The following is a 25,717-nucleotide window of genomic DNA, read 5'->3' on the forward strand; positions in this document are numbered from 1 at the left end:
TTATAGATAACATTATACAATTAAAATATTGAATACATTTCAATAATGTAGTCATATTTCTTGCAACAATCTCAAAAAGGGAACATGGACCATGGTACGTGGAATGTGGTAGGTGTGTCTAACAGAGTAGATGGTGAGTGGACACAGTGTTTAAAAACTCCAGCATCACTGCTGTGTCTGTGTTTTGTTCCAGCACACCATAAACTAACATTCCACCACCACATCAGTTTCACTGCAGCACTGAGAATGATCCACAGCCGAAATCATACCTGCTCTGTGGCGGTCCTGTGGGGGTTCTGACCATAAAAAACAGAGTGAAAGGGGAAACAGTGTATACAGAGCAACAGATGGACTCCAGTAAATAATTGTAGAGCTACAATGCTCCAATGGACAGTGAAGCTGAGAGAACAAGAAGGAGGTCATAATTTTTCACTAGATTTATAATAATTTTACTTACTATGCATCCATTAACATTGCTTTATTTGTTCTGTTTCGGTCAGTCCTTTGCAATAGCGTCATGGTAATTTCAGCACATTGTGGTCCCATTCTTTAAATGCAAGTCTTTAAACATAACCACATCACAACAGAACAGCAGGCACTGAGAGAAAGCCTCTGTGATTCCTCTTTACATTTATTGTCTCTAGTTAACATTACACTCACGCATCACACTTGGGCGTGACTCCAATGTTGAGGAGATGTGAAGTGACACTGTGATTAGCTGTCAGAATGTTTCCTTAGGCTACTGCTAGACTTAGATTGTATCTGGGTTCTGAAGCAGGGTGTTGCTAGCTCATTTAGAACAGAGATTCTGTAGGTCAATAACACTGCCATCTCAAACTTAATATTTAATTTAGGGGTCTAAAACCACCAGGAGGCTTAGTTGGAGCTTTGTGCTGCCAGCCACTCTCAGAGGATTATGTGTGAATTGTGGAAAAAGCTATTTGATGGAAAAATATGGGGGAGGTAGTAGGGGTGGGTGGAACAAATATAATTATAAAATACATCAAAACACTGTGTATTACAGTGTTTTTTTTTTACAGGTTAGATGAGTTGAAGAAAAAAACAAGGTAGTTAAAAAGCACTATAGAAAAATTTGATTAAATTATTTTAGTCAATGTTTACACTGCTTTAAATCCTGAAAATTCCTGAAGAAGCACCAAAATGGTGGTTCACGTGTTGCCAAAGCATTCAAAGCAGTTGCTATCATGCTGCTCTGTTGACAATAAGGTGACAATGGTGTTTTTTATCAGCAGGTGCTATGCTAATTCTGGTGGTTGCAATTGTGTTCCAAGTGGTTGCTATGGCAGTTGCCATGATATGTCAAGTGGTTGTTAAGATGTACTATGTTGCAAAAGTGTTGCTAAGTGGGTGCTATGTTGTTGCAGAATGTTTCTTGTCGGTTGCTCAAGGTAAGTGCTCAAAGTAATTGCTAAGCTGTTGCTAATAGGGTGCAGCAGTGAAGCCAAAGTTTGTGGGTGCTATGGTGTGGCTATATGTTTTTTGGTGGGTGCTTTGGCATTCTGTGGCTACTAGGATGTTTGCTAAGGTATGTGAGATGGTTGATATGTTGTCTAGGGTAGTGCCTATGGTGGTTTTTGGAGTTTGAATGGTGTTACCCTAAAAACTGTGAGACAAAATATTTTGTGCATTCTTGGTATATACTTTCACTGTTATTGATTATGAACAGACTCTGTAATGTAGAGTTCCCCACTGTGTGTGAACTACAGGTAATCCAAATGATGGATCACTGGTGCTTTTTCTAATTACTGTTGTATTACATTGTATCTTATTTACTATAGATATACACATAATTTTAGTAAGATGTTACTTACTTGGATATATGTGGTGGTTTAAAACACAAAGTTAATGCAGTATTATACATATTATATATTGATTGATTAATTGATTGGTAGTAGCTCTTTGCATGGAAACATGTTCTGTACATTTTAGTGTCTTTCATATTAAATACTTAATATTTAATATGAGATGTAACAAAGTAAGGTAAGGAGAAATAGAGTTAGAAGTTGTTTATGCAGACTGTAGCCTTGGTGATTAGTCTTGAGATTTAGCTGTGCTCTAAACAGCTTCCCAGATCAATACAGTATTCTACTGAGACTTAGTTCCCATCTTTTCAGTGCCAGTGAAAAGAAACTGCAGCAGTTCCACAGGCTTCTTAAAGACAGCATAATACAGAAGTCAACTCAAGGACCTATTTAGCTGTTAAGACCCTCAATAAACCGCCACCTATTTTCAAACAGCATGTTAAATTAGTTATCTTGGGTAATGCCATCATAGATTTGATGTTAAAAAATCACTACTTATAATTACCATGTGACCATATAAGCATCAAAACTCTTGTTTTCTCTCATTTACAAGAAGAATGTGTGGTTCCAGCTTTACATATATAGCTCTCTAAAAACACAATCTACAGACATCAAAATTGTTAACAAACTGGTGAAACGCAGTAGATTATTTACAGTGTTGTGGTCAGGATTAGGATCATGACTAAGGGTAAGATTTTGGTAAAGGGTTAGGGTAACACAGGTTTTAAGGTCAATACTCGGGTTAAAATTAGGTGTAAGGGCTAGATGTAGGAATAGAAAAGTAAAGTTGATTAAACAGACATTTAGTTGATTGTAAGTTATATGCAAGAATCTACAAGGTGCAAACAGTGAATATCCAAATAAATTTTTCACCAGTAGAACATCAGTCAGATTTCATTTCATGTCACAGCTTCTTTGTGCGGAGAAAAGTTTAGTGGTCCTCCTTGTAACACATTAAAAAGCTTGATTTAAGTTATCATTAGGTTATTTAGAAGCTTTTGAGGAGTGAAAACACTAATCTCTGCAGCCTGGAGTGAATCCAGTTTGTCTTCCTGGTCTACAGCATAAATCATTAAGTTTCCTAAATGGCTTGGATGTATAGATCTTAAATTTACAAAACTTTAGGTTATGTGGACTAAAACTTCTTCAGAATCTAGTTCTCTAGTTCTCAAAAATTCTACTTAGAAGAACCATACAGTGGAAGGTTCTTCAGGGAAGCAAAAGTGTCACCTTAAAAGTGGTATCACTCCATATATCTCAGTTTTAGCAGTCTGGAGGCCTACATAGCAATAAGATTCACTCATGAAGTCCAATGCTCATAAACCCAAAGAATTGTGGAACTACTGAGATCAGCAGAAAGTTTGGGTGATAAAAACTGCTGAAGGGATATTACTTGATAAAGCAGATAATAATAATATAGCAGAGGATTCAAGTAACTTTTTTGCTGAACTTTGAATGGACAGCAAGACATTTGCTGTCTTACTTTTTCTAACAGCTGTGGGGAAGATGAATTATGGGGCATTGGACAGCTCAAGCAAGCTCAGGGTATGCTGTCCTATGAAAACAGTCCAGATGGTAGACCCTCATCTCTGAAGAAAGAATTCATCCAACCCACTTTTAAATGCAGCCCACAGAGATGGCAGCTGAAAGAGTCTTCAGTAAGATAAATGAAAGCACTGTGGTGGGCAGTATTTAGTACAGCAGTACAGCATATGTGTGCAGCAGGATCATATATTTCATGAATCCTATGTCATCACACCTTGAACACTCTTCTACATTCAGATTTAAAATCATAGTTTATTCATCTAAATAAAAGTCACACAACACATGACATTTCATCTAATTACTGATGCACAGTATCACCATCCATTGAACCTTTATTTATAGCGCAAAGTTTGGAGACAGATCATTCTCTGAACCTCATACCATTTACAGTACTCTACAAAATTCAGTTATACATCCTTTTGCAGGAATTTAGCTATCAATCCTGGTATAGCTATAGTCTTTCTGTAAATGGTCCATTGTAAGAGGATGGAGTAAGGGATGTTGGAGGATAGGGAGAGGGAGAGAGAGAGAGAGAGAGAGAGAGAGAGAGAGAGAGATACTAAAGCACTGCAGCCTCATTGCAGGGTACACTGAGATGTAATTAGAAGGAATCTACTTGCACAGGCACAGTGTGAACCTACGCATTTACTCTCACCCCCGCTTTGGAAAGATGTTTGTCTCAGGCCCAAGCAATATAATCTCCTGGTAGTTAAGGTTCTCTCTCTCTCTCTCTCTCTCTCTCTCTCTCTCTCTCTCTGTGTGTGTGTGTGTGTGTGTGTGTGCGCACCATTGTACATTACATCACAGTCATTTTCAAAATATTTCTCGAATTCAATTATAATACTTTAGTAGTTTTACTTTTTATAATATTATCTGGTATAAATGAACAAGGGCAGTACAGTGACACAGCAAGTCCCATGCAGGTGACTGTCTGTGAGGGGTTTGAGGGTGTTCTCCCCATGTCCATGTGGGTTTCCTCTGGGTGCTACAGTTTCCTCCCATGGTCCAAAAACACACGTTAGTAGGTGGATTGGCGACTTAAAAATGTCCCTAGGTATGAGCGTGAGTGAATTTGTGAGTGTGCGTGTTGCTCTGTGAACGACTACCGCCCCCTCCAGGGTTTCCCAGTGATGCCGGGTAGGTGCCAGATCCACCGTGACCCTGAACTGGATAAGCGTTTACAGATCATATTATGAGACACAATTTATAAAAACATGCTGTCAGAAATTCTATTCTGAATTTGTTTTTGAACAAGGCTACCACTCACTTTATGTAGTACCTGCTTTATGAAGCAGTTCATTCAGAGTCTACAAAGCAATTCGATTTTTCATCTTAATAGAAATTATATTAAAAAATAATAATCATAATATTGTTTGAAATATTTTTGATGGTTAACAAATATTCATTTCATTCATTCATTCATTTTTCTTTAACTCTTTACCTCAGGGTGACATCGGAGGCCAGAGGAATCTTCAGAGAAAGTGGACGTCATTTTTAAAGGCCCGGCTTGTGTGCTCCGTTCCTGAGTATGAGCTGCAATTCAATGTCCTGCGCAGTGTGTTTGTACAGGAAGGACCTAGTGTTCATGACACCATCTTCTGGGGTGTGTTTGGACTTGAATGGTGAGAGAAATGCTGAATCAATACAATGATACATTTTATCATGAATCAGAAAATTAAATCTTGAAATTGTCTGTATTGTAGGAAACTGAAGCTATTTTTTAAACAAATAGACAGATGACATATATGTAAACTGTATTGAAATTTTCCTTTATTTCCCAGTTCATACAGTAAATATATGGAAACGGAAATAACAGCTCTGTAATAATTTTTGTAATACCACAATCTAATGCACAATAACATCAGTCTTTTTTGTTCTAAAGGTTAAAGACTAAAAGTTTAAATAAGATTATAAAATGGACATATGAAAATAAATTATTAGTGAGTTATGTGCTGGAACCACTTCTAATGTGTTTACACATTCCTGGTGTCAGTAAACAAGTAAAAAAAAAAAGAAGTGGCTAGTTAAGCATGCTAGGTTTCCTCTTTCTTTGCTCACAGTAGAAAAGTAGCAAAGAGTCCTCCAAATGTTGAAAATCATGAAAAGAGATGAGGATGAGGACTTATTGTTGCTATTTCAGATTACAAACAAACAACAAACCAGAGAGAACTGCAGTTCACCACAATTGTAGATGTTCCCTTTTAATAAACTCTCACATATCAAAATGTTGGATGACCAAGTGTCCACAAATGTGGAGCCCTTAGTGTATATTGCAGTAAATTAAAATGTTTGTAATTGAGACATTACATTATATTTTATTTCCCTTCTACAAATCTTCAGAAGATTCCAGAGGTATAGAAAGGGATATTCTCTGCTCCAGCTTATTATCTCATTAAAATGATGTGAGCAGAAGCAACATTAATCTGCTAACATGTGACTATCTTTTGGATTCCCACTCTGCGGTTTTATGACTGAAGAAGCTTTAAGGAAAATGAGTTAGAGAGAGCCTTACATTAGCTATTCCCAGCAGCTCACCTCTCTTCGCACACACACATATACAGACAGTCGAATGGAGGGCAGAAGGCCAAGACTGGAGCTGGCAGATGTGTAGGTGTGTGTTAAAAACAAGCAAAAAATGAGTGCATGCTGCATCAAATGGTCCTTCACACTGTATGAAGCTTAAACAAAGGCTGAATCCCTATTATCCTCTACCATGGGTTTATCACAGGACAACACAGCCAGCAATTATATTCTTCTTTTATAATGGTAATGATAATTACTACAATGAAGGGTGTAGTGCGAAACACTTAACCAACCTACTTGTTTTTATAAATACTAGGAAGAAGTCCAGTGTGTTTAAATGCAGTATGAATGAACAAAAATAAATGAACACAGAACTTCAAATGTATTCAATGTATAACCATTTACCGTTTCAAATTTACAGTTAAATACATATCTGTAGCTTGATTTCAGCTGAAGAAAATAAGATCATCCAGGACTAAATACAATTAATTTACCATTTAAAATGGCCTGTAATCCTCTTTTTCTTTCTTTGTATGTGTTGATGCACTCAGAACAGTCACAGTTACTTTCTACATGACCATGATATGGTGTTGTGGCTTGTAATTACCCAGTCAGGTTTTTGTACACTTTGCACCATCTTACATTTTTTATTTAAGGGCTCAATCTGGCACCGATTTAACCATTAAAATACCCCTAAAAAGGTTAATTAAATGTACGCATTTAGAAGTAATTTCCAAGAAAAAAATCCTTATTGCTTTAAAAGGGGCTTAGATAGGTCTCTACACCTTCTCATTCATTGAGAACCTGTGTGTCTATGAATATGTAGTAAGTCCCCGCTTCTGTCTCTCCTTACATGATTAGATGATTGGTTCCTTAGGTTTATGACATAAGAAACCCTGGTGGTCTGAATCTGTCTTTGGAACACTGCCATGATGCTGACTGTTCATGCATGATACATACTCTAGCATAAATACCACACCACACTGACCTGTTCACAAAGTCAAAATCTGAATTATGTGTGAAGTTATGCAGAATTTTGTGGAATATGTGCATTATCTTTAAGAATGTAACTGAGCTCTGTTCTTATTGACTGTCCTCCTTGTGTGTCATTTAGAAAAGCATGCCAGCCTGAAACACTCCTTATAACTTCATTGTGAATGACTAAGCTGCTTTAGACTGAACATTTAAATACATATAAATACGCTGGTATTGTGACATTGTGAAATAATGAATTGATAAGTTTTGCAGCTTTCTCTCTATATGTGTATTGTATGAACATAAGGGTACATTTAGAAACTTGAGCAATTCTTACATAAGATTTTTTTTATTTTATTTTTATTTTTAAATGGGCCCATTTAAAATATTTTAAGTAATATCGGTTATGTACATGTCAAATGTTAGATTCCATTGAACTATACACATTTCTCACACATACGAATCAGTTCTAGTTCATACTCTCTCTCTCTCTCTCTCTCTCTCAGGAAAAATTTCAAAGCGTCTGCAGTCTGTCGATATTCCCTTATCGATATACAGGCGGCATTTGATGGGCCCTATATGGAAATCCAGGACTCTAAATGGAGGGAATATACTGGGAAGGTTCCTGACCTTCGTCCTGGCTCGGTGAGTGCGCTGGGTGATATGTTTCAAACCTAAAGTTCTTGCCTTGCCTTGCCTTGCCTACAACAGTCTGGTTCATATAGTGTAGTGTAAAATGCCATACTCCACATGGCAGATTTCTTGCCCTATTTTCCCAAGCAAGAAATATATATAGTTTGTTTGTTTTTGGACAGCTAGCAACCTTCATTCTCTCTGTACACAACATAACAATCTCTCTCTTTCTCTTTTTTTGACTGTCTTCTCTGAAGTGTATAACTGATCAGCACCGTGCTCAACTCATAAACACGTCCCGGGACCTCCCAGACAGTGTCCTCATGTTTGTTCGGAGACACCCTTTGATGTCCACAGAAATCCAGCCAATTGGAAGGCGACCCCTACTGTTCAAAAAGAGTGTGGACTACACCAGAGTCACAGTTCAGCAAATCACTGGCATGGACGGGAAAAGCTATAATTTGCTCTTCATTGGAACAGGTGCTTCAGCTCTTGTCTCTTCTGCTCTCGGTAGAAATAATAAATATTATTAGTGTTGTAATATGGTAACTTGGTAAAATTAGAATACACTCTACTAATATATACTATACATATACTAATGTCACCCATTCATTAAGAAATATTCACACAGCTCATAGGTGACCTGTTGTTCCATTTGTGTGAATTATAATTATAATAAAGAATTATAATAAAGTTTAACAAACATTTTATTTAATATGCCAGGGACTAGGTGTGGATTTACACTACAGTTCAAAGGTTTAATAAAGAGGATAAATAATAATAATATTAATAATAATAATAGTAATAATAACAATAAATGTATACAATTATTTTAATATGAAACAATAGTCTGTTATTTTCTTTCAAATATTAAATATAAATCTGTAGAATAAAGTTGTAGATATTGCCCCAATAAAACCTAGCATAGATCAGTAATGTAGTTTTGCAGTAGAAATAACCAAAGAAATTACATTTTAATGTATGTTAGTATAACATACATTATATAAAGAAAGACACTGCTTATATTTAGTTTGTTCAGATAAGTTTGGCACCCATTATAGACATTAAGTTGTGCCTACACAGCCTGTATAATATCTAAGGCAAAATATGAAATGTAATAGGATGCTCTGTGCATGAGCAAAAAGTTATTGTCAGTGCCAAGCAAGAGATGATTAATTCCCAAATCACTGAACTGTGGTGCAGTGGAGCTATGTTCTCCATATTAATATTTTTAATTTCAGAAAAAAAGAATTGGCCGTATACAGTCATCCTAATCTATGTGCTATTTTTCTGTGTGCAATTTTCTAAGCTCAGATGAGGGCTGGCTGCATAAGGCTGTAGAAATTGGAGATCGAGTGCACATCATTGAAGAGCTACAGCTATTTAAGGAGTCACAACCCATAAACAACATGGTTATTTCTCATAAACAGGTACAATATATCTATACTGATTTTTTAAAAATATTATATGTAGCCTTTCCATAATGTCCTGGGTGCACATATCACAATTATTACAGTAGGAGCAGTCATGAGGTGTTCACCCACAAGCTTTCTAAGTATAAACAAACTGAAGAGGTATGCACTGGATTTTTCCTTGTTTTCTTTGAATTTTCCCCAAACAGAGGAGTGTGTATGTGAGTGCTGCCTCTGGAGTGGTGCAGGTTCCTTTCTCCGCTTGTCAGAGGTACAACTCTTGTTACGACTGTGTGTTTGCCCGAGACCCACTGTGTGCTTGGGATGGAAGAGAGTGTGTCAAAATATCATCCTACTTTGACAAGTAAGGGGGAATCATTTTTTACACCTCTAATCTTTATCTGTTGAATTGAATTTGGAAAAAGCTACACACTATTCTACTCCATGTTAACTGCACTTTATCCTGTGTACAGATTCACTTTGACTCTAACAGAAGAGTAACTGCTGTCTAAATCTGTTTCCAGGTCAAACCTAACTCAGGACATTCAGATGGGGAATAGAGGATGTGATGACATAACAGCTGATGGTATGTGTTTATAAAACAATCAATTAAATGGGAATCTCAAGGATTCTTCAACATTTCAGCATAAATAATTTGTTAAGATAAAAATAGTTTTCAAAGTGAAATGCTCCTTAAAAATGTACAGAGTATGAATTTTGTTTACAACATTGGTGATAGGAATCAAACATCCGAAGTGTTTAATTGCACTAGTTAAATTGAACTAGTCTAACTAATTTGTTTTCTCAAAGGAAGCTCCAAGATGTAAACAGATGAAACACTATTTTAACATTAACAACATATATATTAAAGGAACACTAGGTAAGACTTGGTATTTTGCTTTAGGGCTCTACAGTTGCAGTGTAATTCACTTTTACAGCACTATCCTGAAATCAAGGTGGAGGGAGAGGGAGGTGGGGTGGTGTCCTACCCTCCTCCAAGCATTACATAGTGCAGTTTCTGCAGTGCTGAGCTCAGAGCAGCAATAACAGAAGCTTTACTCTCATTACAGGACAGTAAAGCATCAACATGATTTTGAAGCGATAATCTTGGGTTGGGCGGCACGGTGGCGCAGCAGGTAGTGTCGCAGTCACACAGCTCCAGGGGCCTGGAGGTTGTGGGTTCAATTCCTGCTCCGGGTGACTGTCAGTGAGGAGTTGGAGTGTTCTCCCCGTGTCCGTGTGGGTTTCCTCCGGGTGCTCCGGTTTCCTCCCACAGTCCAAAAACACATGTTGGTAGGTGGATTGGCGACTCAAAATTGTCCGTAGGTGTGAGTGAATATGTGTGTGTGTCTGTGTTGCCCTTTGAAGGACTGACGCCCCCTCCAGGGTGTATTCCCGCCTTGCGCCCAATGATTCCAGGTAGGCTCTGGACCCACCGCGACCCTGAACTGGATAAGCGCTTACAGATAATGAATGAATGAATAATCTTAGGTTAATTTTACTAGTGTTACTGAGTGTTCCTTATGCATCAAAAGACAATGTGAGTTCACAGGTCATTTTGGATGGTAAATAACATTTCTATATGGCTATATTTGGTTCTTACCAGCACCACGGTAAAGAAATATAAAAGTCAGCAAAAAAGTCTCTAAATGCTGCATTTGACATCATACTCTGACTTTATTTCCCATTTGTTGACTTGTACAGATAAAATGTAATGCTCACATTCCACTCATAAAATTATGTCCATCTCTTTGTTTCTACACTCACTGTCCATTCTCTTAGCTCCACTGACCATAGAGGAGCACTTTGTAGTTTTACAATTACAGACTGTAGTCCATCTCTCGCTCTGAATATTTATTAGCCCCTTTCACCCTGTTTTACAATGACACTGACATGGAGGTGATGTGTTAGTGTGTGTGGATCAGACACATCAATTCTGCTGGAGTTTTAAAACCTTCAGTGTCACTGCTGGACTAAGAATAGTCTTCCAACCAAAAACATCCAGCCAACAGTGTTCTGTGATAAGTGTCCTGCGTCCAACGATTAAGGACTGAAGGATGACCAACACAAACTATGCAACAACAGATGAGCTACTGTGTCTGACTTCACAATTACCAATGAGGTAGCTGTCTTACAGAGTGGTGAAATACAGCAGCAGGTGAAATACAGTGTGTAGATGTAGAACTACAGTGTTCCTGTATGATCAGTGGGGTTAAGAGAATGGACAGTGAGTGTAGAAACAAGGAGATGGTCATAATATTATGACTGAACTGACTGTATATATAAGTACATGCTGGTGTGCTGCCTTATTAAGGTCACGGGGCCTTTGAATAAATCTGGCTATGTTTTTTTTTGTGTGTGTGTGCCAGGTTTAGTGTCTCATCGCAGTCGTTCAGTAATGGTGGGAGACGATGTTCTCTTACAGTGTGAACTTCACTCAAACCTAGCAGCTCCACGGTGGACACTGAATGGTGAGCAACTGCAGGGCTACGGCACTGATAGAGGTTACCGTACTGGCACAGATGGGCTACTTATTATTGGGGCTCAGAGTAGGCAGGGTGGTCATTACCGTTGTTATGCTGTGGAGAATGGTGTTTGGGTTCCTATATGCAGCTTCATGGTGAGAGTACAACCTGCACCTCCAGCTTCACCACATCTACCTACAGACCCCACTGCATTGCCAGAAAGACTCTTCACCACTACCAGTGTAATAATTTTGACACCCACTATTGGCCCCACTGAGCAGCCCCTGCACTCCCCACCAGCCGCACTGCCCTCTGGACCAGAGTTTCAAACCAACCGTCACATGGAGGCCATGTACATCTCCTTGGTGGCTGTGTTGGGTGGACTTTGTCTTGTGCTTACAGTTGTGCTCCTATATGTAAGCTTCTGCGCCCACAGTTGTCCTGCTGACAGAAAGTATTCTCAGCAAGGGCTCTCAGTTTCCACAGTCACAGAAAGAAAGAGGAGCTCCAACATAGAGCTGAAGACCATCTCCAGCCACTGCAACGGAAGAGCTGATATGCGAGGTAGAGCAGCATCCACAGATGGAGCATTCCTGCAGATAGTTTCAGGTGAAAGCCAATCAAGCCCAGACAAGGAGGTACCTCCAGCACCTCCGCTGCCCCTGCCTCCACCCCTACCAGCAACAGAATTCACAAATGGCCTCTCGGCTACATTACCCAGCGTCTTGAGGAAAATGAATGGAAACAGCTATGTTCTCCTGAGGCAGGCAGACTCAGAGATGACTTCACCACTCTACCATTCTTTCACAGAAGAGCTCAACAGAATCCTAGAGAAGAGAAAACATACACAGCTTGATGTGGAACCAGATGAGAGCTCTGTGTAGCCCTTTTTCTCCTCATTTCTCCCTTTTCCTAGTAGCGACCCCTTATGGTGGGAAGCATAATATTGTAAGCTGTTAAAAAGCTGTGTTTTAATCAAAAAAAAAAAAATACCCATGGTGGTGTATGTTTCATGCTGTTATTGCACTCAATCCTCATGTACACCTCCAGTATATTTAAAGCTGTTGTGTATTATGGGTTGTAGATCTGGGTATTTGTGGACATTTGTGGACTATAATGACACAAGTTAATGCTGTCAGAAATATATTTATTTTATCTAAAGTAGTTGGAAAACAAGCCACAGATAGAGATCAAATTCTCTAAGGACTGTTGGCCAACAGGCTTGTTCCCAGAGCATGGTCCCAACAAACTGAACAACGGAAATGAAACCAGACAGTGGAAATAACTTCCATGAGTCCATAAGCGTAAAGGCCATTTTTCAGACCCAAAAGCAAAGTAAATGTATAGCTTATCAATTTATTTATTGAAAATATTCAGTCAGATAAGTAAATTGAGAAACATTCTTTTCTCACATAGCACTGTGCGTACATAACACTGATTTACACTTGTATTTTTCTGTACGTCATTTAATATTGTGCAAAAATCAGAGACCATCCTCTTCTATATTTCATTTCCAGTCAAAATGGCTATTAGGTACTATTTATTTATTTATGTATTTATTTATTTATTTATTGATTTAATTCGGAAAGAAGAATTAAACAAATATTAACACTTGTGTATATGTAATAACAAAGTTTCAGTGTTTAAGCAGCTTATCCTTTGCATGTCTTTCAGCTTCCATTATATTCAGAAGCCTTTTTTTAATTTTCCAAAGAAATCTCCCAGAGAAATGAATCCCTTTCTTCAAAGTTCAGTCTTAGAAGTAGAAATCTTGGAGAACCCCAGAAGCAGATTTTCGTTTTATTATTTATTTCCTTTCCTCTGTAATGCCAGTTTTTTTATACAGTTACACATATTTTCATATCCATAATGCTGAGTTATCTACCTTAGAGAAGGGTGGTCATTTTTTTTTTTTCAGATCTAGAGCAGAAGCTTTTCCTGTGTCTTAAATGTAAAAGTTATGTTCATCTTATGGTTGAATTTATTATTGTCATTTATCACTTTTCCCATTTGCAAGTGGATAGGCAAATATTCAATCTAGAAAAACATAGTATTTGAAAAAATATATTTTTAACTGGAAATTTAAAAAATGGGCTGTGGTCTCTTACTTTTGTACTGGGCATAATGGACTACCCACTGTTATATAAGGGGATTACTGGAATCTATAATGATATATGAAGTGTTTGCAAATCTAACCATAAATCATAGCTCACATCATATCTTTTGGATACACTGTAAGAAAATTCAGAGCAGAAAGGTGGACAAGGCAGTCAAGCATCAAGCAGACAGAATGGGGAGCTTTCATTTCTAGAAAGAGAGCATTCTCTCAGTGGCCAGTGGTATAAAAATTTCAGAGAACGTTGTTTTGTATTTCATTATCATATACCCACAGGGAATAAGAAAAACTGTGAAATATGACTGAGTAGTTATGAAGGTGCCAACCAGTAAAGTGCCCATAAAACCAAGGCAACATGGAGACACTTTCCAAGGGGGAAATGGCAGCATCATCAAAGTGGTCCATCCTGGTCTTACCAAATTGCTGTTATTATAAAAGTATTTGCTTTGCTTAATGCATGGCGCCCTTGGCAAATTCAGATGTCTTTCCAGCTGTTGCAGTGTACTGTACATTCTGTCCGAATATTTTGGGACTGTATGTTTTTTATCAATGTGATTGCAAACACACAACAGCAGACAGCTGCACGTGACATTTTTAAAAGCAGTACACTGTATGTAGTGCTCTTATCTAACATAAAACATATGTCCAAATGTTTGTAGACATCTGCTTCTCTGACATTTCTTTCGAAGATAATGGTATTAATAGGTAGTTTACCCCTCCTTTGCTATGACAATTTGATTGCATTCAGCATGGTGAGCATTAGGGATGTTGTACTGATGTTGAGCGATTAGGTCTGGAACACGAAAACCACTCCAGCTCATCCCAAAAGAATTGAATGGACCTCAATCACTTCAGAGAACACTGTTCAACAACCCAACTTCTGGGGGCTTTATACCCCTCCAGTCAATGCTTGTCATTAGTCCCATTCTATTGGCAATATGTATGAATAGTGATTATACATATTGTATTATAACATTTGAACGTAAATAATGGCTGCACTTTAAAATAGTTGAATTCCACAACTAGAGGAGGTGTCTACAAATGTTTGGGCATGTAGTGTTTGTCCATATTTTGTAAAGCATTATCTTTAAGTGGTATTTTGGGGGGTTTGGACATTATATTAAAATAAACATAATTAAGAAGGAACTGTTTATATTTATATTTACATCCCTCACAAAGAGCCTGAGTAGACCAGAAAAACTAATCAGATTTCATCCACCCAGTATGGGCAATCCACTATATGAAGGGTGAAATATCTTTTGCAGGATTGGAAGGCTGTAGCTTACTGTAGACAATAATGCAGAGTACAGCCTTACCCTAGTTTTGCACTGTTAATATTATACAGTAACACAGGCTTAGAGGAAATGCTGAATCAGCTTTAGCACACCTGTCTCCACTCGGCTGCTGTATTTGTCACTGTGTAGCTGACAGTAACAGCTTGGCACTGACTCTTTAACAGAAAAACAGACCGGGGAACACAGTGTGTGACACTGAGCTGCTGACATGACACAATGTACTGTACACACATTTTTTTCCTCACTTTAATCTGTATTCATTCATTTTATAGCCATCACCTTGGTTAATGTTCCACATTATGTGCAGTTGCTTTTCTTTGTTAAACACTTTCATTTTGCACAATTCAGTCACATTCTTTGACACACAATCAAAAAGTCAAAGAACACACAAGGTGTATCAAACTTGCAATAAAATCCACCAGTAGTTATTAAATATAGTACCTTTATTTAAATATTTCCTTTTCTCAGTAACAGCTTTTTTCAGACAGACAATTTTCAGACCCAGTGTTGTTGTTTTCTCACAAAATTCTGTAGTTCCACAATTACAGCCTGGAGTTCATCTTTTGCTCTGCATACGTTTTTAGCCAGATTTCTCCCTGCTCAATTGTCCGGACTCCAAATAAGCAGTTATTATTTAGGTGCTGAATATTTCCCAGTGACAATCAAATGATAGTGACATATTATTGTGTGTCACCTCATTGGTCTAAGAATAATCCACCAATCAAAACTATTCTGCCAAAAGGGTCCTGTGGGGCATGCCCTCTGACCACTGATGCAGCACTAGAGGCCAACTAACACAAACTGTCCTGCAAGTGGAATTTACATCGACAAGTGCACCAACAAGGTAGGTGTGTCTAACGGCATGGACAATGTGTGGGCAATATGTGTAAAAACTCCATCAGCACTTCTGTATCTGATCCAATTTTAACAGCACAACACACCCTAACCAGCCACTACTACCACAATAGTGTCACTGCAGCGCTGAGATTAGTCCATCCCCCAATATAGAGTTTTCTCTGGTAGTCCTGGCTTAAAAAGTGGCTTAGAAAAGGTAAAAAGGGAGCTAAGAAAGTATGCAGAGCAGTGTCTGTAACATTTTAGTTTTGAATTGTCATTAAAATAAAGAAGGTTATGGGGTGGCACGGTGGCGCAGCAGGTTGTGGGTTCCATTCCCGCTCCGGGTGACTGTCTGTGAGGAGTTGGTGTGTTCTCCCCAAGTCTGTGTGGGTTTCCTCCGGGTGCTCCAGTTTCCTCCCAAAGTCCAAAAACACACGTTGGTAGGTGGATTGGCGACTCAGAAAGTGCCCATAGGTGTGAGTGTGTGAGTGAATGTGTCTGTGTGTGTTTTGCCCGGTGAAGGACTGGCGCCCCCTCCAGGGTGTATTCCTGCCTTGTGCCCAATGATTCCAGGTAGGCTCTGGACCCACCGCGACCCTGAACTGAATAAGCGGTTACAGATAATGGATGGATGGATAAAGAATGTTGATTTAATTTGGCATAATTCTGTATTTCATCAGCATGGAACACATCTCAGTAATGATTTCTGTCTTTTCTGTTCATTTAACAGTCATTAGTGACTTGTGACCAGGATTGGATCTTCACCTTGTCAGTTATCTTTAAGGGCACTTCATATTGCAAGTTTGATTATGCATTTATTTATCTCTCTTGTATAAGTATTAAACCTTGTGAACATTTCCTGAAACAGTGAAACAATTTCTGGAATCTATGTCCAAGAGATATATATATATTTCATATTCTTATGTGCAGTACATTGGACAAAAAAAAAGATGTTGCTATAACGGCGGTTCCTATGGTGACTGTACTGAACCACAAATTCCAGCAACTCTCACAAGTAAAGTCTTTATGGACATTTTTAATAATAAAATAATACACAACAAACTCAACCCACAGTATTAAATCTGACCTGGCTGTCATCTGACGTGGCTGATATAAAGCATAACGTAATTGTAAAAGAAAGACTTGAAACCTTTTACCCACTCCCACAGTTAGAACTAGAGAAGATTATCACCTCCGCAAACTGTACAACTTGCACACTGGATGCAATTCCCACCAAATTACTTAAAGTAGTAGTACCAGTTATTATCAATCCCTGTTTAACTATAGTAAACTCATCCCTTAGACTGGACCATGTACCCAAAGCTTTCAAACTAGCAATTATTAAACCTCTGATCAAGAAAGCAAATTTTGATGCTAGTGTATTGTCTAATTACAGGCCTATTTCTAATCTACCATATACATCCAGATCTTAGAAAAAGCTGTGGTCCAACAACTTAGTTCATATCTACATAAGAATCATATATATGAAAAATTCCAATCTGGATTCAGGCCACTTCATAGCACTGAGACAGCCCTAGTCAAGATAACAAATGATCTTCTTCTTGCCTCTGATCAAGGCCACGTGTTCCTGTTGGTGCTACTTGACCTTAGTGCACCTTACTCGACCTTTAGATACAATAGACCACAATATTCTCCTAGAAAGGTTAGAAAACATGGTTGGAATCACAGGGATAGCCCTATCATAGCGCCGACCTGTCCGGCTGGACATTGATGGATGACTGCTCCTGCTCAATGTTTCAGATCAGCTGACCACACTCCAGCCACCACCACCACCTTAGAGCTGCCCCCCCTACATTGACGTTTTCGTGGACTCCTAACTATTATTACCGATAGATTGACCAGAGGAGGATAGGTCACCCCTTGTGAGCCTTAGTTACTCCCAAGGTTTCCTCCTCAGCTGAGGGAGTGTTTCCTTGCCACTGTCACCCTTGGCTTTCTCACCTGGGGCATTTTTACATTCTTTACATATTTACATTTCATATTAAATCTTGCCCCCTCCAGGTTGTATTCCCGCTTTGTGCCCAATGATTCCAGGTAGGCTCTGGACCCACTGTGACCCGGAACTGGATAAGCGCTTACAGATAATGAATAAATGAATGGATATTAAAACGTTTCTTTACTGGAATTCTGTGAAGCTGCTTTGTGACAACATCAGTTGTAAAAAGCACTATACAAATAAATTTGATTTGATTTGACTTTTTATCAGCATCTATATTGAATGCTAAATTCCAAATGATCCACACCTCAAATACTGGCAACATGGGTAAAAAACATTGCTCTAAATATGTGGGACAAATACATTAAAAATGCCCCATATTCTTCACAGTTACTGTACTATTAAATTGTCCTGTTCATAAACATTATTTGGATTAAAATTGGAAAAAACAGAAGTCAGGCTGATTTGTATGTCCCATATGCAACTGTCACCATAGTGGTGCTTTTCCACCACATAGAACCTACACGACTCTACTCGACTCAGCACTGCTCTTTTGCTTTTCCACTGGCCAAATCTGGTCCCTGGAACCGGGTAGGTTTTCAATCCCAGCGCCTTTGGGGTTCCAATCGTGCCGAGTAGGTACTAAATGGTGACTTGGCTGATTGGCCGGAGCCATGTAGATCACCAAGAAATGCAAACCTCATTCAAATCCAGCACAAACATGCTGCTTGTAAAATCTCTTAAATTACAGCAGCTTTCACATTTATTTTTATCAGATTCACAACAGCAGCTTGTAACTTTACCTCGAGGTGTTTTGAAGAGGTATCCTTGGGTCAGAGGCCGGCGAAAATTTACAGTGAAAGCCGTACATGCAACAAGTAAAACTGATCTGTGAGAACTGGGGCATGGAGAAGTTTGGAAGTTTAGAAGTTTGTTCAAACCACATTATAGGTCAAGCTATTTCTCACAGGGGACACGTGATGTGACTGAAGCACATTACTTCCCTCTGGCTGACAGAAGTGTAATATATTAATAGATAACACCGCCAGCAGTGACAAAATTAAGTAAGTCCAAAATCAGTTACACTCTACAAGTTAGAGGTCTATGCAAGCTCACAAACACACTTGTTCAGTTTAGCCTTTGACAACTAACCTCTGTTTAGTTTAAGGTTGTGGTTTCAGGAACTCATGGACATGGGGAATCAGGGTAAACCTGTTTTACTGTTTTCTGAGAAAATGGTGGCCCACTGATGGAAGATTGTTTGCTGGATTCTCCTGCGGCCCAGACCAGCTGCTCACCTTATTATTATTATGTAGCATAATGACACTTCATTGGTGATCATTTAAAATTCAATCTATAGTTTGATCAGAGGAGGATGGGTCCCCTTTTTTGAGTCTTGGTTCTTCCCAAGGTTTCTTCCTCCAGCCTCAAGGGAGTTTTTCCTTGCCACTGTCGCCTTCGGCTTGCTTGCGTTGGGCTTTGATTTAAATGTTCTGTTCTGAAACTGTGAAGCTGCTTTGTGACAACGTCAGTTGTAAAAAGGCGCTATACAAATAAATTTGATCCTTTTCAGGATTTATCTTTGTACAAGATGTTTGACCAAAATTCACTGCTATTCCACACAATGTACAGAAAATGAACGTGAAGAGTTTCCGTGCCGTCACTCAAACATTTCTACTGTACATTTTTCAACATGTAGTTGTTTGTTTGTATATGTGCAGAATCTTCTCCTTGATTTTGAGAAGAGATTGAATTTAGTTTAGTGGTTTCTGTCACTATAAATGTTTCAAATATATATAGTGTCTCTTTAAGTCAGTGTAAAGACTTGTAAATCATACTTTCTTCATTAATTTATTAGCACATGATTGCAATATTAATACTCTGCACAGGTGTCCAATATTTGTTTCCCTGTATCCAATAAACTCGTTTATATAATACAGAGATGTCAACCAAACATTAGACCTACTCATTTTCAGCACTTTATTCCATACAACATTTTGTCTCAGAAAATAGAGTGGCAACAAAAGAGAGGCCACAGTTCATGGAAATCCTACAACTTTATGTCAATTTCAAATAAGGTACAGTTGTTAGTAATGAACTGGTATCACAGAAATAGTTTAAATCCAGTCCTGGAGTACTGATAATTACTAATGAAAGGTTTCCAAACCTTTGTTTAGCTTCTCGCACCATATACAGATAAACCCTGTTTCCACAACGAACTGAACACGTTCCTTGTGAGATGTCAAATGCAGTCCAGTGGAAACACACATCTGTAACCAAATGGCTTACATTCTTATGTGAGTAGTTGGGAAGTCTTTGCAGTATAAATAGATAATGCCCAGCTCCTCATTTGGCTTGTGGTCCGACAGGATCTTTGCTGGGAGGCCGATTGGTGAAGGGATGCCACTGGCCCTGGATGCTAGGGCTGTCGGTGTGGAAGGGCTTTCGGATGCGGATGATGTCCAGACCTGATTGGTTGGACAGCTTAGTGATCAGCTCTGCAATCTGCTGTGACGTTTTGTTGGTGACAAGCTCTTCCTTTACATTGCCGTTTACTGTATGGATAACATACAAATGTCAAATGAGGCACACACTATAATAAAACTGGAATACTGATCAAAATTACACTTGATGCAAAATGACTTCTCATTTTATATCAGGAGTGCGGTATGAGGTGTTTCACAAGAAAAATTTAAATATACTTACAATATTCAGCAACTACTTTGGGAATTCTGCAAGACTGGGTAGAGACATAAACCACAATTCCTGGGTTCTTCTTTGCAAAATCAACTACACCATCCTCAATAAAGTCCCTGTCAGAAAGAAAATCATGAAATGGACAGTTATTTATAGGGAGAGAACAAATACATGTAAGATTTGATTTTAAAGACAATAGACTAAATGACAGCCCGAAGTTGGAAACATCTTTCTCCAGAAGAACGACGTTGTCTCCTCTCTCGTACCTGACCCCTAGAGAGCTCTGGCCGTTCTTGGAGAAGATGAATGAGACGCGCTTCAGCTGACACACGTATCTCCCGACTCCGTTCTGAAGGACACTCTGTAAAAAACGACTCGGAGTTCCGCGAGCAGTCATTTCAGTGTCCCGGGTTTATGACATACACAACACTCAAAATCCCTTCTCTCACTGCAGACCCCCACTGCTATCTCTGTGTAGAAGGGAAGGAAACCTCTCTGCTAACGGCGCCGTGTAAAGGACAAACATCTATTAGGGATCCGTCCCCAATACCTCCTTACTCCCTAAATAGTGCACCATATTGAATTAAAAACAATGGCTCCTGTACTTGAACAATACTTCACGTATGTAACAAAATGGTCAAGGGAGATTTTGTAACAGGGTGTTCACATTAATACTAAGTATACAGTGCACAATTTGGTTGCCATGTCAACTCAGGAAGTGCACTATGTAGGGAGTAGGCCGTAATTTGAGTTTCAGCCCAAAAAAACATGCACATGAGCCTCTTCTTGTTCATACAGCGACTTTCATCCGGGTGGAAATCACACAAGAGCAGACTGTGGTTCTCTGAAATGGGCTGTTATTAATAATCATTTTGTTTCAAAATGTACAATAGAAATAACGTATTATTATAGACATACTGATTAAATACACTATTACGTGGGATTGTATGCTTCTTATTTTCATAATTCATTTAAACTAAATAATTGGTTACTTTTTGTTTTACACGGACTTGTTTTGAAACTCTAGCGCTGGGGATTCTGGGAGTTGTAGTAATTTGATGGCGGGAGACGGAGATGGGTCAGTCTGCAGGTTGATGCTGACATTGAAGTGTTTCTAAGCTGCGTTGCTCAAATATCGACAGGTCTGTTGTTTTATTTATGTATTAAAGCCATTTCCTAACGAAAGGGATGAACAAATTTTTCTCCTGGGCTGCTTTGTTTGCACACACGTGTTCGACACTTGTAGTCATGCTCAAGCAATAACCGTTTGTTATCCAGGTCGGTAAATTTAGGTTTATATATTTTGAAGAGTAGATGTTTGTATAAAAGTGTCCATATTAACGGGTAACTTCAAACAGTAAAGTAAATATATGTCGTTGTTACTTAAAGAATCATGGACATGTAAAAATAAAGATTGTAGTAAATAAGTGGTAGGAACTATGTCCTTTCCCTTAGTTTCTGGTAATGGTACTGGGATATTGGTATTGATGTTTTTGTTTTTTAAATGTGATATCACCCGTTACTAATTAAAATAAGCTACACAACCGCTGTTAATGGTGTTTATGCTGTAAGTGGTATTAATATTGTTTATTCTTCATCTGCTGCAATCTATTGGACACAGTGTCTTCAACTGTTTATGACACAGATCTGTTTTTATTAATGAAGAGTAAATGTGGACGGGACATATCCTGAGGGTTGCAGCAGGTCCCTTCCAAAGAACATGCTGTGGTCCCAGTTGTCCCAAACTGTGGCGGCTTCAAGCCAAGAGACATTACTCCAGCCTCAAAGTGTTTCACCGCCCAGTGCTGCAGCATCCAGCAAATATTCCTTCGTGGCAACACCTCAGCAAAGAACGGAAGCCTTCATTGTTGTTTGCTTTGTACAGAACTTTGAAAAAAGATACAAAGTCAACAGCAGTCTTTCCTGCTCATCCAGTCACAGTGACAGAAATCAAACAGTATCTACAAGCTAAAGGCATCCCCTTCCATGATGGCTACAGCTGCTTACATGCTCCCAGTATTTTTTGTGAGACAAAATCAGATGACACTTGTGGGAAAGAAAGCTTCTCCATGTTCATTGACAAAACAACTGGACAGTTCCTCTGTAAAGAAACGTTGGTGGAAGGCAGTTGGGAAGACCTACAAGATTGCCTTGAGGTGATGCAGAAAGAAGGGCAGATGTGGATCAGCCCTGATATCTTACTGGGTTACGCAGACACCTTGGAAGAGCAGGAGGAGATTGAAATGGAACTGAAGGAGGTGCAGAGAATTTGGAGCAGCTCTGTGAATTTAGTAGATCTCCATGAGGAGGAGGCTCAGCTTATGAAAACCATGTTCCAGATGAATAAGCTAACTAATGCCACACTAAAGAGGTTCGGGGTGAGGGTTTTTAAACCCACCAAAAGCCTAGTGTTCCCCTGGTTTAGTGGACGAGACTCAAGTATCCGTGGCATAAAACTACTGTCTGCAGCCACCAAGCAAGATGGCCAGGTGGTCTATACAGAAGCTACTGTTCCAAAGACTTCTAACTATCACAACCTGTTTGGACTTCCTCTAGTAGGACGGAAAGATACAGAGGTGGTACTCACAGGAAGTGAAATGGACAGCATGGCAGTCAGTCAGGCCACTGGTTTGCCCACTTTGGCTTTGCCTCGGGGAGTCAGCTGCCTGCCCCCAGTCCTCCTTCCATACTTGGAGCAGTTTAAGAAGGTCACACTTTGGCTGGGAGGGGACATGCGCTCTTGGGAAGCCTCAAAAATCTTCTCAAGGAAATTAGGACTGAAGCGCTGTTCTCTTGTTCGGCCTGGAGAGTTTCACCCATGCCCCAGCGAGGCACTGGTCTGTGGTAGAAACCTTGCACGTATTGTAAAGGCCTCCATCCCTGCTTCCCACAAGTCCATAGTGTCTTTTAAGCAACTTAGGGATGATGTCTATGGAGAGCTAGCTAACATAGAGCACGTGGCTGGCATAAAATGGGCCCGTTTTCCAGAACTTAACCGTATCCTAAAGGGCCATCGGAATGGGGAGCTAACAGTATTCACAGGTATGGTCCACAAAAAATTTAATTTTTGCCTTAATATACACATAAACATGTTCATAACTAAATGTGTAATTGAGATGCTTTTTTTTTTTTTTTGTATTTTTCAGGTCCCACTGGCAGTGGTAAAACTACATTTATCAGCGAATATGCACTTGATCTGTGTATGCAGGGTGTCAACACACTATGGGGAAGTTTTGAAATCAAGAATGTGCGTTTGGCCAGAATCATGTTGACACAGTTTGCTATGCAGAGACTGGAGGAGAACCTGGAGCAGTATGACTCCTGGGCTGATAAATTTGAAGAGCTTCCACTATACTTTATGACCTTCCATGGTCAACAAAATGTTAAGTATGTGAACAATTTAATATCATGACTTTTGCCTGCGTTGGTATCCTCTTAATACTCCCACTTCCCTGAGAAATGTAGGAAAAGCATATCTCTTCATCAAGTTGAGGCTTTTTTATTTATTTCTTTTTTCAGGACAGTGCTGGACACAATGCAACATGCTGTTTACCTCTATGACATTAGTCATGTGGTCATCGACAACCTGCAGTTTATGATGGGTCAGGAGAACTTTTCTGTAGACAAGTAAGTAGGGATGCATATTTGAATTGTATTCCAAACCTTTAATTGGGATTCAACTATTTTATTATTTTAATAAATCACCTCTGTATTGGAATTGTTTTATATGCTGTATTTTTGCGCTAAAAAATAAAAATATAAGACCGATTCATCTTAGCAGGTGAAAATTAAAACATTTAAGCTTTTGTATTTATGAACAATGGTGTGGGAAAAAAAAAATCATGAAGGTGGCAAACACTGTCACACCCCTGTAAGCACTTGCAAAAATGTCTTCTAGTTCATTCCATCTCAGTGTTTGGCAAAATAAACTTGTTATTAAATGTCTTGTGATTTCTATCCAAGGTTTGCTGCACAAGATCACATTATTGGAGCTTTCAGGAAGTTTGCAACCAACAATAGTTGTCATGTGACCCTGATCATCCACCCTCGGAAGGAGGAAGATGACAAAGAACTACAGACAGCATCAATCTTTGGCACAGCTAAGGTTGACACATTGTTTATAAGTCATTTGTTTGATGGCTTCATGTCATTATTACTCCTTTTTGTTATTGTGTATTTGTATCCTATGGGTTATATATTTAAGCATTTGTTTTTTTTCCCCAAATGGTACATAAAATTTTACTTCAATAAATGATTTATTGTTCTTTGTCTACCCACAACAGGCCAGTCAGGAAGCTGATAATGTGCTCATCCTTCAGGAAAAAAAACTTGTGACCTGTCCTGGCCGTAGATCTCTGCAGGTGGCTAAGAACCGCTTTGATGGGGATGTGGGCATCTTTCCGCTGGAGTTCAACAAGTCCACACTTACTTTCATTTCTCCAGTGAAGGGCAAGCAAAAACTGCGCAAGGTCAAATTAGATAAGACTGAGAACTCTGAACAAACAGACAATGATGAAGCCAAAGAAAAGACTGAGAAATCCATGAAGCCTGCCAAAGCTCCCAAAACCCCAAGAAGCATGAAGGGTGAATCAGCAGGAAAGAATGGGGATAAGGAAGAGGAGAAGAAATAGTAGTAAATGAACTGTGAAGCAGTTGTTAAACAGATACATGGTGACTGTTGGGTTGCAAACATTTTGGTCTACCTCAAAATATGAGATTGACTGCATTTTGTCCGTTAAATGCTATCAGCAGACTATTAAAATGGTCATTACATTTCTACTACTAATGTTCTAAATAATGAAGGTGACTGATAAAACTGTATTAAAATACTAGTGTAACATCTGATAAGTATCTCAGAGAGACATGTTTAACTGCAACGATGCAGTTAATTATTGCTGATATAATTGTGTAGAAATATTCCAGCATTGTGAGTACATTATAAAAACAGGTGCCAGATCTCTTTTCCAGAAAATCTGGCAATAAAATTCACTTTTCATTTATTGTTACGTTTTATTAATTGCAACCAATTGTAGGTACTAAATGTTTGAAATAACTATGGATATCATTGAAAGCTCTCATACTGAAAGTAACATTTCATACAGTTTGTACTATTAATAAAGGTTTTAGATGCTTTGTAATATTCTGTGGGTTATTCACTAAGCAGCTACCTGAACACTAACCTCGGTGTGTTAACTGACAAGGTTTATGTAATGTACCGTGATAAATTTAGAGGTGTTCTCTAAAACCAACAAAATTTACATTCCCTGTAGTGCCAGCCATTTAGGCAGTTAGCCCACCCATTTATCCAATAACCCTCATAAATCCATTATCCTCCATAAAACCATTATAATGTTACAGACAATGAATAAATGAACAATGATTTAAAGACATGACTACAATAAGACTGCAGTTCAGCTGTATTTATTGACAAAAGAGCAT

At 38.7% G+C, this 25,717-nt stretch overlaps 3 protein-coding genes across 4 annotated transcripts in view; 2 read left to right on the forward strand and 1 right to left on the reverse strand.

Annotated features, from left to right (window-relative positions):
* The window catches only part of sema4gb (sema domain, immunoglobulin domain (Ig), transmembrane domain (TM) and short cytoplasmic domain, (semaphorin) 4Gb), a 42,810-nt gene extending 27,586 nt beyond the window's left edge, over positions 1-15,224 (forward strand). Inside the window, exons 9-15 of the mRNA XM_066664873.1 lie at positions 4,815-4,990; positions 7,373-7,511; positions 7,757-7,979; positions 8,814-8,929; positions 9,121-9,275; positions 9,436-9,497; positions 11,281-15,224. Of these exons, the coding sequence (XP_066520970.1) occupies positions 4,815-4,990; positions 7,373-7,511; positions 7,757-7,979; positions 8,814-8,929; positions 9,121-9,275; positions 9,436-9,497; positions 11,281-12,260 (1,851 nt within the window). The 3' untranslated portion in view covers positions 12,261-15,224. The remainder of the gene's footprint in view (positions 1-4,814; positions 4,991-7,372; positions 7,512-7,756; positions 7,980-8,813; positions 8,930-9,120; positions 9,276-9,435; positions 9,498-11,280) is intronic.
* A 4,235-nt stretch (positions 15,225-19,459) lies between these two features.
* mrpl43 (mitochondrial ribosomal protein L43) lies at positions 19,460-20,927 on the reverse strand. The gene is made up of 3 exons (XM_066665796.1): positions 20,545-20,927; positions 20,288-20,394; positions 19,460-20,136 (listed from the first exon to the last, which is right to left on the reverse strand). The coding sequence occupies exons 1-3, from the start codon at positions 20,673-20,675 to the stop codon at positions 19,928-19,930; spliced, it is 447 nt and encodes a 148-aa protein (XP_066521893.1). The 5' UTR covers positions 20,676-20,927; the 3' UTR covers positions 19,460-19,927.
* Positions 20,928-21,319: 392 nt separating this feature from the next.
* twnk (twinkle mtDNA helicase) lies at positions 21,320-25,375 on the forward strand. 2 transcript variants are annotated; one of them, XM_066665138.1, is made up of 6 exons: positions 21,320-21,420; positions 21,944-23,320; positions 23,425-23,665; positions 23,798-23,905; positions 24,242-24,383; positions 24,562-25,375. In XM_066665138.1, the coding sequence occupies exons 2-6, from the start codon at positions 21,949-21,951 to the stop codon at positions 24,907-24,909; spliced, it is 2,211 nt and encodes a 736-aa protein (XP_066521235.1). In that variant the 5' UTR covers positions 21,320-21,420; positions 21,944-21,948; the 3' UTR covers positions 24,910-25,375. The 2 variants fall into 2 exon arrangements, with proteins under 2 accessions (XP_066521235.1, XP_066521236.1); XM_066665139.1 differs by having other exon boundaries at positions 21,328-21,420; positions 21,924-23,320.
* Positions 25,376-25,717: the final 342 nt, after the last annotated feature.

Source organism: Hoplias malabaricus, chromosome 3 (assembly GCF_029633855.1).
Source record: "Hoplias malabaricus isolate fHopMal1 chromosome 3, fHopMal1.hap1, whole genome shotgun sequence".
In the NCBI taxonomy this organism is placed as follows: domain Eukaryota; kingdom Metazoa; phylum Chordata; class Actinopteri; order Characiformes; family Erythrinidae; genus Hoplias; species Hoplias malabaricus.